Source organism: Rutilus rutilus (assembly GCF_951802725.1).
Source record: "Rutilus rutilus genome assembly, chromosome: 22".
NCBI classification, from domain to species: domain Eukaryota; kingdom Metazoa; phylum Chordata; class Actinopteri; order Cypriniformes; family Leuciscidae; genus Rutilus; species Rutilus rutilus.
This window is the reverse complement of record NC_140227.1, coordinates 30,163,670-30,183,371: the sequence shown is the minus strand read 5'-3', so window position 1 is coordinate 30,183,371 and position 19,702 is coordinate 30,163,670. Positions and strand designations below refer to the sequence as shown.

Below are 19,702 nucleotides of genomic sequence, written 5' to 3'. Positions count from 1 at the left end.
ACCAGGGGCTCTACACATGAACTCCAGCATTGACTACATTGTGTACACAAAGTTTACTAAAAATAAAGGTTTTGTACGACTTTCCGGTGGAGTTTTGTCAGTCAAAAGTAGTCGATCTCCGAATGCAACGTAACATAAGGAGAGTAAAGCTCCTAAAGCTTGTTTCCATATAAATTCATGGATCATTTATCTAAGTTATCATGCTTTTCATTGAAATTACAAGTTCATGACATTTCCTTATATGGAGTCAGTTCATTACGTTGCATTCGGAGATTGACTACTTTTGACTGACAAAACTCCAGCCACCGGAAACACTAACTGATAAAGTGAGTCGTACAAAACCTTTCTTTTTAGGAAACTTTGTGTACACAATGTTCTCAATGCTGGAGTTCATGTGTAGAGCCCCTGGTTATACTTCGAGCACAGTTTCATGTTGTGTCGAGCCTTCTTAGTGTTTTAAAAATAGAGATTTTGATGCTATCATAGAAGTGCCCCATTCACTCCCATTCAACAGGCATTTTGACCTAAAATAAAAATACGGTCAAACTTAAAAGTGGCGTTTCCATTCTAATTATGCTTTTACACGAAAGATTGACTCGGGTAGATTAACAAAAAGAGCCTAGGTTAAATTTTGGAGAGAGTTACGCTTTAACAAGATTTTAATAAAGTATTAGTACGTGTTGAAATTAACATTAACAAAGATTAATAAATGCTATATAAGTGCAGTTCATCATTAGTTCATGTTAACTAATGAACCTTATTGTAAAGTGTTACCCATTGATGTTGGCCAGACAACTCTGCCTAGAAAACATGGTGATTGTGTGGTTTTGCACCAGGCGGACTGGATTTGGCCATTGAAGGTCCATCGAAGGCTGAGATCAGCTGTGTGGACAACAAAGACGGCACTTGCAGCGTCTCGTACCTGCCCACGCTACCTGGAGACTACAACATACTCGTCCGCTATAACGACAAGCACATCGCTGGAAGCCCCTTCACCGCCAGGGTCACAGGTACACATCTCTCCTCAGAACTTGACATTTGTTGACATGATTTTGCTTTTTTTTTTTTTTAAAGCATAATTTTAATTTGTCTCATATTTGATGAATTTTGTCTCGGTTGTGTCGATTATTTTGGTAACGCTTTACAATAAGGTTCATTAGTTAACAGTAGTTAATGTATTAACTAACATGAATTAATACATTTGGGTAACACTTTATTTTACAGTGTCCTTGTTACATATGTTACATGTACTTACCATAGTAATAACAGTAAATTATGCATAATTACATGCAACTAACCCTCAAACAAACCCTAATCCTACCCTAACCCTATAGTAAGTACATGTAGTTCATTAATATTACTCATTATAGTATAATTATATACTTAACTACTAATGACACCTTAAAATAGTGTAACCTACATTTGTTACTGTATTTGTTAATCTTTCTTAATGTTAGTTAATAAAAATACAGTTGTTTATAGTTTGTTCATGTTAGTTCGCAGTGCATTAACTAATGTTAACATACAACTCTTGATTTTAATGTATTAATAAATGTTGAAATTAACATTTAACAAAGATTAATAAATGCTGTAGAAGGCACAGTTCATTATTAATTCATGTTAACTAATATGTGACCCTGGACCACAAAACCAGTCACATGGGTAAATTTTTTTTCATTGTGCATTTGTTCACGATTGTGCCGCATTCACTCACAAAAATAAATGTTTTGTATATTTACGGTAGGAAATGTACAAAATATCTTCATGGAACATGATCTTTACTTAATATCCTAATGATTTTTGGCATAAAAGAAAAATGGATAATTTTGACCCATACAATGTATTGTTGGCTATATACCCGTGTGACTGGTGACGTGATCCAGGGTCACATATAGTTAAATATAACTATGAACATTATTGTAAAGTGTTGCCCTTATTTTCTCTGTTTGTTACTGTGAAGCTGCTTTGTAACAGTCTGTGTTGTATAAAGTGCTGTATAAATGAAGGTGACTTGACCTTGCAGAAGACAATAAGAGGAAGTCCCAGGTGAAGCTGGGCTCCGCTGCAGACTTCTCTCTGGATATCATGGAGACGGATCTGAGTCTTCTCAGCGCAAGCATCAAAGCCCCTTCTGGTCGCGACGAGCCGTGTTTGCTCAAGAGACAACCCAACAACCACATCGGTACGTCTGGGATCTGTTCACTTGTTCTTTTTGCAAACTATGAGTTTGGTTTTGGATAACACCTGGTTGGTCATTTCTTCTTCAGGCATTTCCTTCATCCCGAGAGAAGTCGGGGAGCACCTGGTGAGCATCAAGAAGAACGGACAGCATGTCCCGAACAGCCCCATCACCATCATGGTGGTCCAGTCTGAGATCGGAGACGCCAGCAGAGTCAAGGTCTTCGGACAGGGGCTGGTGGAGGGAAACACCTTCGAGATGTCCGACTTTGTGGTGGACACAAGGGAAGCTGGTGAGAGATTGATTGATTTGATCTTTTATTAATATTTATTTTTTTATTTTTTTATTTCATCTTTTATTATTTATTTAATAACTAAAATAGATTTTTTGATTGTTAGTTTATTACAATTATTTTTTTAATAATTGTTTCTTTATTTAATAATAATAATAATTATTATTATTATTATTATTACTATTACTATTATTATTTTTATTATTTTATTATTTTTGTCTTATTAATAATATAGCTATAATATTATAATACAAAATCATTTGTTATTAAATAATAATAATAATAATTAATAATAATATAATTCTATATTATTTAATAATGTCAATTTATTTTATATTTAATAACAGCTTATGTATTTATTATTATTATTATTATTATTATTATTATTTGTATTTAATAATATTGTAATAGTAAATAATTATGATAATATAATATATCGTTTTATATTATATAATTTTATAATATAAACTCACATTATAATGTATCTATTTAATACAAATAATGTTATCTTTATCTGTATAATTATTACTATTATCTGTATTTAATTTATTTGATAATGTATTAATAATAATAATAATAATAATTGACTTATTATATATAAATAAATGGCTTTCATTCATTACAATACATTGAAGTCCTTAACCCCTCCTTGAGCCATATGTAGAGAAGGAAATATCATAGATTGGAGAGTGGGCTGTTTTCACTAAGCAACCTGAACTTGCAACCGCATAGCAACTTCTTTCCCAAAAGCAGGTGATATAAACATTTCCCACAAATAAGAGGGAATGTGTTATAATTCAAATGTGAGCTGACGGAATTCCTCCTCATTCCTCAGCAGTGATGCACTCCTGTCTTGAAGGATTTGAGGTTATAAACATCAGGTTCCTCTCTGTGGCATTTCTCCTTCATAACAAAGATATTACCATTAAACGTAGAGCTTGACTTCTGTTCAGCGCAGCTAACCTTCTGACCCGCCTAACCGAACGACATAAGCGCTAAATAAACCTCGTCTGCTAAAACGTCTGGCCCTTAATGATGTTTTTTCAAGCTCTCCAATTCACTTAATTGCTAAGAATATAATCCAAACAGGTTGTGTAAAGCGGCTCAAGGGTGGAAATAAAGGAAAATTGGGGTCTTAATTGGTACCGCAGCGGCAAATTATTCCCACTTACCCAAAGAACTTCAAATATTTATACAATTAGTCCTTCATATAAAGTATATCACACACTTTTTAACTTGTCATAACAAGTCTTGTGCAATCAAATGCTTATATTTCTCATGCATCCAGTCAGCGTTTGTTTATTAATGTTAATGCATGTAATCCAGTGTTTCCCAGCGCTGTTCCTGGACACACACCAAGACTACACATTCTCAAACTCTTCCTAATCAAACACACCTGATTCAACTCATCAGCACGTTAGTGGAGACTCCAGGACCAGACATATTTGGGTCAGATGAGGGAGACGTGCAGAATGTGTAGTGTTGGTGTGTGTCCAGGAACACTGATCTAATCTATGGTATTCCTGAATATGGCATATGTGTGTGTTCACAGGTTATGGAGGTTTGGCGTTGTCCATTGAGGGTCCCAGTAAGGTGGACATACAGACTGAAGACATGGAGGACGGCACTTGTGGCGTCTCATATTGTCCGAGTGAGCCGGGCACCTACATCGTGTCCATCAGGTTTGCAGAAGAGCACGTCCCTGGTAAGAGACTTACATGCTCAAAGCATCATTCAAACCTTCTATAGGTTTCATAATGCGGTCCAAATATGGCGTACATCATGTTTACACATTATTTGGCAAAAGACAATATTCAAAATGGTGTAGTGCACAGTATATACTGTACATTTCCTATTACATTCCTATTACAACTGTGTATAAAGTTACAAAAGATTTCTATTTCAAATAAACGCTGTTCTTTTTTTCAATTTCTATTCATTGAATCCTGAAAATAAAGTTTTCAACATTGGTAATAATCATAAATGTTTCTTGAGGAGCAAATCAGCATATTAGAATGATTTCTGAAGGATCATGTGACATTGAAGACTTGAAAAATTCAAGCTTTGATTGCTGGAATAAATTACATTTGACAATATATTCACATAGAAAATAGCCATTTTAAACTCGAATAATATTTCACATTTTTACTGTATTTTTGATCGAATAAAAGCCGTCTTGGTGAGCTGAAGAGACTTCTAGCATGTGACTTACTTTTTGTTGCATGTCTGTGTTTGCAGGAAGTCCGTTCAGCGTTCGGGTGACCGGAGAAGGTCGTATCCGCGAGAGCATCACTCGCCGTCAGAAAGCAGCTTCTGTCTCTAGTGTTGGAAGTGTGTGTGATCTCAACCTGAAGATCCCAGGTATGAACGTTCCCAGATATACAGCTGTAACCTTAAAGGGTTGGTTGAATATGATTTCACTTTTCTAACTTTAGTTAGTGTGTAATGTTGCTGTTTGAGCATAAACAACATCTGCAAAGTTACAACGCTCAAAGTTCAGAGCAAAGGGAGATATTTGCTTTTAAAGAAATCACTTTTTAAGGACTACAACAAACGGCTGGTAGAGACTACACCACATTCCTCCCGGGTTAGTGACATCACCAACCCTAGAATTTACATAAACCCCGCCCCCTGAACACGATTTATAGATTATCATGACTGAATATGCTAATCAATGACTAAAGATTATACATAAGCTACATAAATTCATCAACTAACCATTCAGAAATGTCCTGTTGCTTCTACATGGTGTCACTTCTTCTTGAGTCTCTCCATCATTGTCTGACTCCCGTTTGAACATAAAAGGCTAAATGTTTTTGAAATTTTCAGTGCATGTGTGTGTGAGGTTAAAGGACACGAGCTGTTGAGACTCCGCCCTCTCTGCCGGGAGCAGCAGCTCATTTGCATTTAAAGGGACAGACAAAACATGCGTTTTTGCTCACCCTCAAAAAGTGACAACTTTAACATGCTATATACAAATATCTGTGAGGTATTTTGAGCTAAAACTTCACACACACACTCTGGGGACATCAAAGACTTATTTTACATCTTGTGAAAAGGGCATTATACCACCCCTTTAAAATCAAGCCAAGCGGAGATCTATCCACATAAAGATTCATCTTAGAATCCGAAGTTGGAGTTTTAATGTGCATTAGGCGTGAATTATTTATCATTTTATGTCAAGGCTTGGTTTATAGGCTTGTTTAATACGCTGTAGCTCAATCTCCGACAGGAACGCCAGCCAAAAAAAGCACGAAACAAATGGATGTGCAGTTGTTTGCAGGCTCACGTCATGCGTTAATGCATTGAGTCTCCATACGTGAGTAGAAACACATGGCTCTCTGAAACAAGACATCATATGCAGGTGGAGCTGAACGTATTGAACTTGGACGTGGCTTTAGGTCTGATTTCCCCTCAGACCGGCGCAGATGTTGTTGTTCGAGTCTGTCGTGTGTCTGTGCTACGTGCTGCGTCAATGCTAGCTAGTCTTGAGGGAAATGCTGAGGCGATTTGATGGCGGAGTAAAGTTTGCTAATACTGCACTTCCAGTAGGGGTCTTGGTGTGGTCTGAAATGTCTTTTTGTGTGCACAGTTTTCCCTTCATTGTGTTTGAAAAGTAATGCGAACAAGCGCAAATATTTTTTTAAACAAAGATGTTAGTCGTCATTTTCTAGTGCAAGTGACAGTATTCTTCAAAAGAGACCAAAGGGCGGTTCAAAAATTACTTTAAAATGCAAAAATGTTTCACACTAGATGTGAATTTTTTTTTTTTTAAATAATTTGTAGTTTAAAATAAGTTGTAATTATTTATTTTAATGTTAAAACAATCTTTATTTTATTTTTTTATACATTTTCTTAATACATTTCTTTTAATCCAATCTGATAAATGATAGATGTGAGTTTTGGTTTTTAATATATATATTTTTTTTTTACTTCTCCACAAATTATTTTAATAAATTAAACAATTTAATAAGATACTTTGAGGTTTAGATTGAGGTTTAAGATGTGAATTTACCATTATGCTTTTTCTTTCACACAAGTAAATTAATTTTGATCAAATAAAAACAAACAATAAGATACTGCTACTTCTGTTTTAGAAAATGACAACATTGGCGTTAATGTTTAGCGATGGTTTGTATTTCACATTAAAGAACGCGTCACTTTCGGTGTGAATAGGCCTTTAGTTGGGTAATTAATATCCAAACCTGGATCATGCAGACGACTTCCATATGTGAACCATGTCCTGGTTAATGATGTCACGGTGTAGTGCTGATCTAACCCAGGACACACTGATCGTCACACACTGTTGGGCCTCTGACCTCATACACACTCTTGAAATGTTCTCGTGAGATTCAAAGACATAAAGAGCGGAATAACGTGTATAAATGACCGAAAATCAGACATGGGTCCTTATTTATATAGACGTGTGTATAATGATCCTAAACTGTTCCTATGAAGGATTTATGAAATGTCTTTATGCACAAAAATTTTCATAAATGTTCATTAGTGCCCGAGCACGGAATTGATCCGTTAATTTAGTTATGTAATTATTACAGAGCAGTTCAAATGTTGCTTATTTGCAAATATCAAACACTGCTAACACTTTACATTAAGGTCCCATTAGTAGTAAATTAACAAAGATTAATAAACACTGGAACAAATGTATTGCTCAGTGTTAATGTTAGATAATAAAAATACAAACTCTTCATTATTAGTTCATGTCAGCTCAGGGGAATTAAGTAATATTAACAGATACAACTTTTGATTTTAATAATGTATTAGTACTTTGTATTAGTATTTTTCATTGTTAGTTAACTAATGCTAACGAATGGAACCTTATTGTAAAGTACCAATATATATAAATGCCTACTAGTTTAATCTACATTTTCATAATCCATGTTGAATGAATTGAATCACTGGTATATGAGCACCAGAGGTGTTTTTGAACATTTTCACGTCAGTTTCTGCTTTTAATAAATCCCAATTTGTTCCTCACTTCTGATGTAGGATCAGATCTGTGGTATTTAGGATCAGATTTGATCGTACGAGCGTTTTATAAATGAGGCCCAATGCTTTTCCTGTTCTTCCTCCTTTTTCCCCACTTTACTGTTTTTCTGACCTGTTCTGTCCTTTTATCTTTCCTCTTTTTCTTCTGCGTCTACCGCTTTCAGTGACCTGGTTTCTTCTGGCTTTGGCTCGTGAGTTGATCTCACGCGGCGTCTATCGCTCCCACTGCTCTCTCTGGCTCGGGGTCAAAGGTCAGGCCGGCTCAGGGTCTCCTCGCCCTCTGAGGTCGACGCGCTTCACCATGGGCAGAGTGTGGGTCACCCGGATTGGCTCGGCACCCCTGAGAAGGCCCTCTGGAGGGCTGGAGGGTGCGTTGTAAGCGCTGGGCATGTGGACGACGAGGTTGGCAGAACGCGCTGCTCTTGATGTGTTTGCATGAACGAGAGCTGCTTATTTTGCTCATCACAACTCTAGAAAATGTTAATGTTATTTACTCATCATGTCGTCGCAAACCTGAATGACTTTATTTCTTTTGTCGAACACGAGCCGAATGTTCATGCTGCTGTTTTTGTGCTGCATGGTAGAAAGAAAGTCATATAGATTACAGTTAGTGACCATTTACAATAAGGTCCCATAAGTTAACATTAGTTAATGCATTAACATTTTGCATTTTAGTTCATAAAAATACAACTTTTTGTTGGTTCATTTTAGCTCAGGTCCTATAAATATTAACAGATTTAACTTTTGATTTTAATAATGTATTAGTAAATGCTGAACTTGGTGCATTCAAGTGTTTCTGGGAAGTCCGTATTTATGAGTTGTAATTATGACATCAAGTGCGTTCAAATCACTTTCTACATTAACTCTAAATCTATAAAATGATGAGAAATGTTTTTGTTCTTTCCTACATTACTTGAACACCCCATTACATTGAACTAAGTTTAATAAATGCTTCTCTTTTTTCGTTACTAGTCTCAAAGGTTTGGAACAATTAAGATTTAAAAAAAATATCTTCTGCTCGCCAAAGTTGCATTTATTGAACCAAAAATAGTCAAACAGTGAAATTTTATTACAAAAAAAAAAAAAATTCTATTTGAATTAAGCATCAAATCATCATATCAGACTGATTTCTGAAGGATCATGTGACACTGAAGACTGGAGTGATGATGCTGGAAATTCAGCTTTGATCACTGGAATAAATTACATTTTAACATGTATTCAAAAAATAAACAGTTATTTTAAATTATTTTTTACAAAACATTAAAAATCTTAATTGTTACAGAAATTTGAGCGATAGTGTATTTTTTTTAAATTTTTTTATCATTAGTTCATGTTAACTCATGTAGTTAACTAATGTTAGCCAATGGATCCTTATTGTAAATTGTTAGCATTTCCTTTTCGGCTGAACTCTCCTTTAATAAACCTGAGTGCTGTAAGTGTCATCTCTATTGAATGTTGCTTGCAGAACCATGAGAAAACGCAGACGTCAGAACAGCTGAGCGACCGTTCCTCCATATCTCTCTCTCTCTCTCTCTCTCTCTCTCTCTCTCTGAATCCTCCTGCTCTCTGTTCTCCCCAGAAATCGACATTCAGGACGTCTCTGCGCAGGTCACCAGCCCATCGGGAGCCACGGAAGCGGCTGAGATCGTGTCTGTGGGAAACCACACGTACTGCGTGCGCTTCGTGCCTCACGAGATGGGCGTCCACACGGTCAGCGTGAAGTACCGCGGGCAGCACGTGCCGGGAAGCCCCTTCCAGTTCACCGTGGGTCCGCTGGGAGAAGGCGGAGCCCATAAGGTGAGAGCGGGCGGTCCGGGTCTGGAGAAGGCCGAGGCGAGCGTGCCAGGTATCTACACCGACAAAATGTTTATTCAAATTTGGTCACACTTTAGATTAGGGTTCAATTCTCACTATTAACTACGACTTTTGCCTCAAACTCTTAATTACTGCTATTTAATAGTTAGTAAGGTAGTTGTTACGTTTATGTATTAGGTAGGATTAAGGGATGTAGAATATGGTCATGCAGAATAAGGCATTAATATGTGCTTTATAAGTATTAATAAACAGCAAATATCCTAGTAATATGCATGCGAATAAGCAACTAGTTAATATTGAGAATTGAACCCTAAACTAAAGTGTTGCCTAAAATGTATACATTATAAACTAATTTGATCTAATTTAAAATTTGTTTTAATACTTTTTCATTTTCACTTTAGTTCAAAAAGGTGGAAAAGGATTAAAACAAATCTTTAAATGCAATCTTGAAATAATATGTGATTTATTATAAATACAATAAATTATAATTGAATGTAATTTTACATTTATTTTAATTTTAGAAAATATCTTATTTAAAAAAAAAAAAAAAAACTTCACTCTTTACACCTTTTTTTGTTCTTTACCATGAACTCCATTAAGAAATATTTAATTACTTACTCACCAGATGTTTATGGATAGTGATAAAATGTTAAATAAAATTTTCTAATTTTTAAAAAAATACAACATTTTATAAATAAAAAAATGATACTGCTTGTAATTTTAATTTCACCATTTATTTTTAATATTTAATTTTATTCAAATTAATTAAAAAAAGGTGGAAAAGGGGTGGAGAATATATTTAAATGTCATCTTGAAAAACATCGTAATGGTCCATTTAAGGCTTAATTTTTCATTCTGCAAATATAATGCATTTATCCAGTTTATTTTCTGTTGAATTACGACAGTCTTCGTGAACTGTAAATAACACTGCCGGTGACCCACAGTGTTTATAGATCTAATAATGTTGTCCCTGATCTCATGTAGCGGAGTTTAATGTGTGGACGCGAGAGGCGGGCGCCGGCGGTCTGTCCATCGCTGTCGAGGGTCCCAGTCGTGCAGAAATCTCATTTGAGGAAAGGAAGGATGGATCATGTGGCGTCTCCTATGTAGCTCAAGAACCTGGTATATTTATATACATACACCCACTTGACCAATGCCTTTCCGTCCTGTGCTCCTTTTAAAAAGTTCTCATGTGATTTGAGATCTTGTATCGCTTCATTTAATGCAGATACTGTATAGTATACCTCCGTAACTCATCTCCAAACTCTTTGCAGGCGACTACGAAGTGTCTATAAAGTTCAACGACGAGCACATTCCCGACAGCCCGTTCCTGGTTCCCGTGTGCGCTCCCGAAGACGATGCCCGTCGACTCACTGTTACCAGTCTTCAGGTGAGACATGAGGGAACATCGACACACAGATTCATGTCCGCAGCTATCAAAGATCAGCTATTCAACTTTCAAACTACCCAACGTCACTTTTACAGTGGAAATCTGTGAATCTTAACTGAATATGGAAGTTTTCTATGTAACGACACATGCTTTCCCTTAAATATGTTATATAAAGTTAACATGCACACTAGTGAGCTACATCGCTGTCTTCATAGGCAGCTCACTTCTAATGAAACTCGTATTTGTGTGGAATTAGATGTTCTTCATAGGTAACAACACAAATAGAGCTTTTCATATGAAGTGCACCACCGTTCAAGAGTTCGGGGTCTGTAAAAGTTTTATTTTTTATTTTTAAGTCTCTTCTGCTCACCAAGACTACATTTATTTAATCAAAACGGTAATATTGTGAGGTAAAATTACCGTTTTCTATTGTAATATGATTTAAAATGTAATTTATTCCTGTGATCAAAGCTGAATTTTCAGCATCATCTTCAGAGTCACATGATCCTTCAGAAATCATTCTAATATGATGATTTGATCCTCAAGAAACGTTTCTCATCATTATTAATGTAGAACATATTAATATTTTTGTGGAAACCATGATATATTTTTTTTCAGGATTCTTTGAATAAAAGTAAAAAAAAAAAAAACAGCATTTATTTGAAATAGAAATCTTTTGTAACGTCTTTACTGTCATTTTTGATCGAGTATTTAATGCATTCTTGCTGAATAAAAGTATTAATTTCTTTCTAAAAGAAAAAAATCTTTCTGACCCCATACTTTTGAACTTATCTAAGTAAAAATACTTAATCTATCGTTAAAAATACATCCTGGTTTACCACCTGTATCTAAATCAGTCCTTATTATACACTTGATGCATTCTGAGCGTTGTGATCACAATCCACTCCACTATATCAGTGCAAAACTAATTTCCTAAGGGATAAATAAACTAAAACTAAACTAAATATCAAGTCTCAACTGAGTGATAAAGAAAGAAACATGAGATTCTGCTTTTGAATTTGGCTCAAACAAGGGATGTTAGAAGGCAGCGTAATGTTGCGGTCTACCTTTTAGACCATCAGAAGTGCACATATGATGGCTTAATGTTGTCTAGATAGGCAGCTCACTACGTTTTGTATCGGATTAATCCAGTGAACTCCTCTTTGAATAGCTGTCGGACATCACTCGTCTTTCTGTGGCTGTTCTGGTGTTTCTCTTGTGTTTCATTTAAAGGCTTTTAACAGACTCAGCTGTAGTAAAGCTCTCACTGTGGGATCAGTTGAAGCAGAGAGAGGAAGACGACACCGACTGCTAGAAACCTCCATCCAACCGTATCCCATTATTCCCTGTAGTTTAGCAAACCCTTTAGTTCTCATTTTCTCTCTTGTCAAATTGTCAAATCTCTCTCTCTCAGCTTTAGCTGATCTTAGGTGAGGCCAGGTGAGATTATCAGTATCTAAACATGTCATGTTTAAGCATTTTATTGCTTTTTTTATTGTTGCATTTTTGTTTTGTTTTTGTCTTTAGGATTATGCACAATGTTTAAAACGTATAACAAATATACCTTTTATACTGTACCATAAGTTTGGGGTCAGTAAAAAAAAAGTGAAAGAATTTAATACTTATATTCAGCAAGAATGCATTAAATTGATCAAAAGTGACAGTAAAGACATTTATATTACAAAAGATCCTGTTTTTAACTTTCTTTTCATTATAGAATCGTAAATCGTTAGCCTCATAGCATAATTGCCTATAAGTAATTTATTTTAAATAGGACGTTGGCAATTATGCTATGAGGCTAACGGAATATTAAGCAGTTTTCAACATTGATAATAATCAAATGTTTCGTGAGCAGCAAATCATCATATAAGAATGATTTCTGAAGGATCATGTTTTAAATTGTAATATTTCCCTTTTTTTTTACTATTTTTATCAAATAAATGCAGCCTTTATGAACAGAAGAGATTTCTTTCAAAAGCATGACCGACCCCAAACTTTTGAACGGCAGTGTATGTGCATCAACAGTCTTTCCCAGAATGCACTGGCTCCAAATGCAGGTCTAAACTGTTGGTTCACTAATGTAGGAGTCGGGTCTGAAGGTGAACCAGCCCACATCGTTTGCAGTGCGTCTGAACGGGGCGAAGGGCAACATCGATGCCAAAGTTCACAGTCCGTCCGGAGCGCTGGAGGAGTGTGTGGTGTCTGAACTAGAGCAAGGTGACATGATCATGAGCTTATGAACTCTTCAACAGTGATGCATTTTCTACGCTTTAAATCATTTTCTGGTATAACTAAAAGCGAAAGGACTTTATTATTATTTGAACATGAAACTGCATTTACAACCCATTTTGCATGACGTTCCACTCGGAAATGTTTGAATGAAGTAAAATGGTTTGTGAAGGGGTTTTCATTCTGACTTTAATTCACAACTGTGTTTAACACTACAGTAAGGTCCCATTATTAATGCATTAAATTACAATGAGCAATTCATTTGTTACAGTTTTTATTTAATGTTAGTATAACTGTTCGTTGTTAGTTCATGTCAACTCAGGTCCATTAAATATGAACAAATACAACTTTTCATTTTATTAATGTATTAGATTGTCGAAATTAACATTTAATAAATGCTTTAGAACTATTTATTGTTCATGTTAACTCATGTAGTTAATATAGTTTTTTTTTTTATATAACAAGCATCTTGTATTCTAGTATAACAAAAACTCAGATTAACTCGGAAATGACGAATTGCATGTTAGCGCTGGACATTGTGCTAGTAGAGCGACTTTTCTTAACTTATACTTGAGGAAATATAGAAAAAGGTATATAATACACGGCAATCGAGACCCTGACTGCCATTATTTTTGTCATTAGTGTCAGTGATTCTTCTTTTTGGTTCTCTGGTTAATGTACTCTTCGTTTTCCAGACAAGTACGCCATCCGTTTCATCCCGCGGGAGAACGGCATCCACATGATCGACGTGAAGTTCAACGGGACACACATCCCTGGCAGTCCGTTCCAGGTCCGCGTGGGAGAACCAGGACAGATCGGTGATGCCGGACTCGTCACTGCGTACGGCGCCGGTCTGGAGAGAGGAACCACAGGTAATGCTTTCCACGTTAAACGGACACACATTTACTTGTTGGCACAGGGCTAAAAACAATTATGCAGAAATAAAAGCCTGTGCAAGTTTTCCTCTATGCCGTCAGTGTGTTTTCAACACTATGAATATTGATTGCTCGATGTTTCTTTTCACTTGGCACGTCGAGAGGAAGTTACGCTCTCTCGCTCGTGTTGAACGCGCCTCATTGTTTTAGCAAAATGATTTAAACAGAAGGATCTTGGATTAGCTAACCTATTTCTCATGGATCAGATCCAGAACAAATGCATGTCTTCATTGTAACTCGTCTAAGAGAAAGTCTAAAGCTCACGGGGACATTTAGCTCGGCTCCAAAACCAACGCGAAAGGTCGGCAGCATCATTATGCCTCCTCTTAAAGAGCTAGAAATCTATTGCATTAGTCTGCATTAAAATGCATTGCAGCTGCATGAGTCTAAAGACAAAAAAGCCACATGGTTGGCTCACAGGAAAGAATAAATTTGGCTTTACAATAGCTAAGAATGTCAGAATAGCTTCCATCCCTCCAGCTGGTCACGTCTGATAATGTCAGTGTTAACAGCGCTGGATTGATGTTAGCAGAACAGACGAATGCTCTCGGTTTATCGGCTCTCAGCAGGTTTGCAGATGCACAGACTGTACAGAATAAAACACACACACGCTTTACAGACACACACTTGCATATGCATTACCAGTTTACTATGCAATGGTGCAAATGCAGGAGGTTATCAATGTTTCCATGCATAGTCTACTGTGCACAAAGAAAAAGAGAGACTGTAGAAAGAAAAGAGATGTTATTATTCTGAACAGTCATTGTGCCGACTTTGATGGCTAACAGGAAGCAGGAAATGAGAATATTGTAGTTGTCATGAAACGGTTCATCATATACAGTCTTGAGTTGTCATGCTCACATCATATTGACTCTCGCGTCTCCTCTGACAGGTAACCAGGCCGAGTTTATCATCAACAACACCAAAGCTGGACCAGGATCTCTGTCCGTCACGATCGAGGGCCCGTCCAAGGTGAAGATGGAGTGTCAGGAGTGTCCCGAAGGGTTTAAAGTGCACTACACGCCAATGGCCCCTGGAAACTACATCATCACTATCAAATACGGCGGCCCCAACCACATCACTGGAAGCCCGTTTAAGGCCAAAGTCACAGGTGTGTGTGAAACTGAGCTGAACCAGGAGGATCCAGTGGTGGTGTTTGATGAGGACGGGTTGAGATTCAGTTGTTAGTCGAGGTGTTGAACTCTTCTTGTGGTCTTCAGGTCCACGGCTGGTGAACGTGACCAACGCCAGCGAGATGTCCACTCTGATGGTGGAGTCGGTGAGCAGGTCGAGCAGTGTGAACTCTTACAGCTCGTCTCCCAGAGCCGCCTCTGACGCCAGTAAAGTGCTCAGTCGAGGCCCAGGTCTCAGCAAGGCCTTCGTGGGCCAGAAAGCGGCTTTCACTGTCGACTGCAGTAAAGCAGGTGAGATCTCAGTTTATTACTAGCAAAAATGTATATGTATGGCTTAAACCCATTTTTTTGAGGTTGAAAATACCGACATGCCTTAGACTTTTGCACAGTAGTATGTATGTGTGTATGTATGTCTTATGAATGTGTGTGTGTGTGTGTGTGTGTATGTATGCGTCTTATGTGTGTATGTATGTGTCTTATGAGTGTATGTATGTCTTATGTGTGTGTGTATGTATGTGTCTTATGTATATAATATATATTTTATGTAATCAATTAATAAGAAAAATAACATTAAATAAAATAACATTAAATTACACGTGAGTAATTTATTTTTTATTTATTACATTATATATGCAAGTGTTTTGTTAATAATAATTGTATTATTATTATTCATTACATTTTATTTATTTTATTATTTGTATTGCTGTTACTGTTAATAATAATTTTGTATATATAACTTATTTTATCATCATTATATTATTTTGAAACCACTCTACTATTATTATATTTACAATATTGTTGTTGTTTAGTGTTATTGTAGTCGTAACAATATTAGTAGTTAAGTGTGTGTGTATTTTTAGACCCTCTAATAGTTTAACATTTAGTTGCATGTATTTTTCTGTGTCTGCTCTCCAGGGAAGAACATGCTCCTGGTCGGAGTTCACGGTCCTCTGACGCCCTGCGAGGAGATCTTGGTGAAGCACACAGGAAACATGCAGTACAACATCAGCTACATCTTAAAGGAGCGGGGCAACTACATTCTGGCTGTCAAGTGGGGAGACGAACACATCCCAGGCTCCCCCTTCCAAGTCACTGTCCCATAATTCCCTGCGGTTAAACCCAAAACACTCCTGAGAGAGAGAGAGAAAGACACTGTAAAAAAAATAAAATAGAAGGCGTCAGTGAACGAATCATTCAGACCTTCTCCATTTTGTTGAACTTTGCACTTGATCAGGTTTTTGACTGGAATGTGACGCATTATGACGGTAACGTTGACAGCATGTTATGATGCATGAATTGTACATTTCTTCTGTTTGTCGATTTTGCTCAGCATAGCAAGTTTAAGGTTGAGTGTTAAAGTTGAAATGACCGTGTATGAACAAACTGATCAGGGTTTCACACCCAAACGTCTCTTTACTACTGATATTGACTCTAATTGTTCGTCTGTTTCTAACTTACTGTCACTTTTAATTTGCATATAACATTTCCATGTCTGTGTTCGATTCTCACTGCATAAACTCAGCTGTGATGTTTATTAACTCATAAATCAAAGCATCATCCATCTCTTCAAATCAAGCACATGTGTATTCATCTTAACGGTTTCACTGCTACATATTGAATAGTTTAGAGAAGGGGGAATAAATAAAGATGTAACATAAAACAATTTCTGTATATCAAGATCTTAGATTTACAGAGCCCTCAAGACCAAAAGTATTTTCACAGTTTATCAGATTTCCTTGCTTTTTGAAGACACTAATATGCAAATGTACCTAATAGATTTATGCAGAACTCTTTTTCATTCTTCAGACCTTCATGTTTGTCTTAATTCTACTAGTTTTGATACTCCAGTGGTGAAGTATTTTGTAAGTGGAAAGGGGCGTATTTTGTATTTAGCCATTGGTGCCTTATTGTGAAACACGCAAGTAGATTTGATGTACATTTGCTTATTAAAATTGACTGGAATAAAGAATTCAGAATCTACAGTGTCTCGTTATTTACCTGAGTGAGTAAATGATCAAATGTCTTTATTTCTTTTCTCTTTTTTTGGTGAACTGTTCCTTTAACTGTCATGTTTAGACTCCCACTAACAGGAAGTGAATGGCCACCTTGATCTGTCTGTTACCATAGACACGACCCTGAATACAGTACAACAAATGTATTGTTAAATGAACGAGCATATTTATAGTTCCAAAGGCCGTGCACATTATTCATTACTGTGCTTTGTTTAGTCAGGATTAGCTCAGGAAGAAGTCATTGTGATCAGTAAGTCCATTCAGCTCTGTGCTGATTTATTCTGTTTTGAAGAATTTTCTTGTTCATATTGTCTTGGAAATTATGTAACAGCCTTTATGTGAAAGTAAATGAGTCTAACTTACATGGCAGAGGGGAAAGTGCTTTGTGTCTGTTTGCAGTGGGTTTGAGTTTGTAGTGTTGTAGATGAGGCGTAATGTCCAGAAACGTTCTGCTGCCTCCTTCAGGACAGATTTAAGCATTACAACTCCTGATTAAAGGGTTAGTTCAGCCTAGACTAGCCTAATATACGACCGAAACCAGCCTACGCTAGTTTACTGGTCTAGCTGCTCTGTTTACTGGGTTTAGGACTGTTTTGGGGCACTTTTCATCTGTTTGTGTTGGAAGACCATCATAAACCACCTAGCAAACCAGCTTAGGGTAAATTTACATGACAACGATGCACTAAAAATGGAAAAGTTTTTTCGTGTATTGATGGCAACGTTGTCAAAACGATCCATGTTCACACGGATCCGTGAAAACAACTAATAACGCTGTATTCATGCCAGTCCAATAGTTTGATGTCATTTTGTAAAGAAAATCGTTTTGATAAATCAGATATTAGATCTGAGAAAACCACGTGTAAACAGCCCCATAGACTACTAAACACGTCATACGCATGCGCATTACATCAAGTCACCTTTTTGACAAATTCGCGTTTTTGTAGTTTACACAGAAACAATAACGGTTACGGTATCGTTTTCAAAAACTTGCACTTTGAAACCTGTTTTCAAAAGTTTGCGTTTTCAGGCCCCCAAAACGCATTGTCATGTAAATGAATGACCAAAACGCATAGAAACATGCTCCATTTTTAGTTGAAAACAAAACGTGTTGTGTAAACGGTCCCTTAGTTTCAGCATTTCTACTCTGAGACCCTATCGTTTTTCCTGCCTTCTGTATGTGACTCTTTCTCTGCTGAAACTGATTCCCTTTGCTCTGGTGCTCAGCAGAGTCTCTTTTGTTCTCCTGTCAGCACATTCAGTGTGTGTGTGTGTGTGTGTGTGTGTGTTTATAAGGCCTCTCCTCTCTCCTGCTGTTGACTGATCTTTCCTCTGATTGGTCAGCTCTGCACCTCTTATGTTTCTGTGGCCTCACTGTCCCGTTAATCAGTAAGAGACATGAGGAACCTGCAGACCACCCAGGACCAGAACTTCTACCGTGAGCTGATCCTGAAGGAGGCTTACACGCGGCTGGCGTGGAAGATGAAGTACAGTGAGGAATACCCGTCCACCTTCACGGCTCGCAGGTCCAAGTCCACTGGTGTTTTTAACCCTCCACCTGCCAGTAAACTCTCACTACCCCCTGTGGTCCAGAAGCAGGAGAAGAAGCCTGTGGTAGTGCGCCGGTCCCTCAGTGAAGCCCCTCTGATGAGGCCCGTGACCCCGCAGACCAAAGCTGATCTCTATCAGGGACTCTCCAACGAAGGCAAAGGACGACACCTGTACCTGAGGAAACGAGCCCAAAAAGGCCCTGAAGAAAAGTTTGATTATCCGATTCTCTCGTCCTGGGATTATGGATGGAGATTAGGTGAGGAAATTTTCAACCAAAGTTTAATATTTACTGTAGCAAACCTTTCAGCAATTGTAAAAGTGATGCTTTTTGTAAACCCCACTAATGATGATTAATATTTTAGTAATTATCTGTTAGGATAAATTCCTGTTTGTATTGTGACACTTTTCAGTGTTTAGGGATGGTAATGTTTTTAAAAAGAAGTCTCTTCTGCTCGCCAAGGCTGCATTTATTTGATCAAAAATACAGTAAAACAGAAATAATAATGTGAAATATTATTACAATGTAAAATAACTATTTTCTATGTGAATATATAGTAAAATGTAATTTATTCCTGTGATCAGAGCTGCATTTTCAGCATCATTACTCCAGTCTTCAGTGTCACATGATCCTTCAGAAATTATTCTAATATGATGATTTGCTGCTCAGGAATTTCTGATACTATCAATATTGAAAACGTGTTATATACAGTATTTTTTTTTTAGGATTCTTTGATGAATAGAACGTATTAATGTATTTAATGCATCCTTGCTGAATAAAAGCAATCATATTTTTTTTTTTTATCTTTTAAAAACTTGAAAAGTAGTGTATTAGTAAAATGGTTAATGCTGAATATGGAATATTAAAGAGTAAAATATTAGCTTAACAATAATGGCTACATGTCCTTCTGAAAATCTTCCTCCATCGAGCAGTAAACACGTTGTTTCCTCAGGAGACTATGAGATTGACTTGAAGACTCCAGCCAGCGGGAGATCTGGGATTGTACGCAACACTTTCTACACCAGGAATGGCATTTTTAATGTTCCCACAGTGACGGATCAGCTCGGATGAAACGCACCTCACTGAACTTTAACAGACACCTTCAATCCAATCATTTTCTGAAAAAAATCATATATTTTCTTTCTAAGCGTGTATGCATTATCA

General features: G+C 36.8%; 2 protein-coding genes across 3 annotated transcripts in view; both read left to right on the top strand.

Moving 5' to 3' along the window:
* The window catches only part of flnba (filamin B a), an 85,144-nt gene extending 68,183 nt beyond the window's left edge, over nt 1-16,961 (top strand). For both annotated transcript variants that reach the window (XM_084395091.1, XM_084395090.1), the window contains 13 exons: nt 837-1,010; nt 2,024-2,182; nt 2,268-2,471; nt 4,024-4,176; nt 4,710-4,832; nt 9,058-9,324; nt 10,278-10,415; nt 10,568-10,683; nt 12,768-12,900; nt 13,608-13,784; nt 14,740-14,958; nt 15,068-15,271; nt 15,896-16,961. In XM_084395091.1, coding sequence (XP_084251217.1) covers nt 837-1,010; nt 2,024-2,182; nt 2,268-2,471; nt 4,024-4,176; nt 4,710-4,832; nt 9,058-9,324; nt 10,278-10,415; nt 10,568-10,683; nt 12,768-12,900; nt 13,608-13,784; nt 14,740-14,958; nt 15,068-15,271; nt 15,896-16,083 — 2,255 coding nt within the window. In that variant the 3' untranslated portion in view covers nt 16,084-16,961. The remainder of the gene's footprint in view (nt 1-836; nt 1,011-2,023; nt 2,183-2,267; nt 2,472-4,023; nt 4,177-4,709; nt 4,833-9,057; nt 9,325-10,277; nt 10,416-10,567; nt 10,684-12,767; nt 12,901-13,607; nt 13,785-14,739; nt 14,959-15,067; nt 15,272-15,895) is intronic.
* A 70-nt stretch (nt 16,962-17,031) lies between these two features.
* Nucleotides 17,032-19,621, top strand: LOC311282166 (protein SPMIP1). The gene is made up of 2 exons (XM_084395797.1): nt 17,032-18,796; nt 19,491-19,621. Exons 1-2 carry the CDS (start codon nt 18,388-18,390, stop codon nt 19,607-19,609), a joined length of 528 nt encoding a protein of 175 aa, XP_084251923.1. The 5' UTR covers nt 17,032-18,387; the 3' UTR covers nt 19,610-19,621.
* Nucleotides 19,622-19,702: the final 81 nt, after the last annotated feature.

Excerpts from the sequence above, each read along its gene's own strand:
- LOC311282166 (XM_084395797.1), top strand. The coding sequence starts at position 18,388 with ATGAGGAACCTGCAGACCACCCAGGACCAGAACTTCTACCGTGAGCTG. Across the intron at positions 18,797-19,490 it reads GGATTATGGATGGAGATTAG|GAGACTATGAGATTGACTTG; the intron begins GTGAGGAAATTT and ends TTGTTTCCTCAG.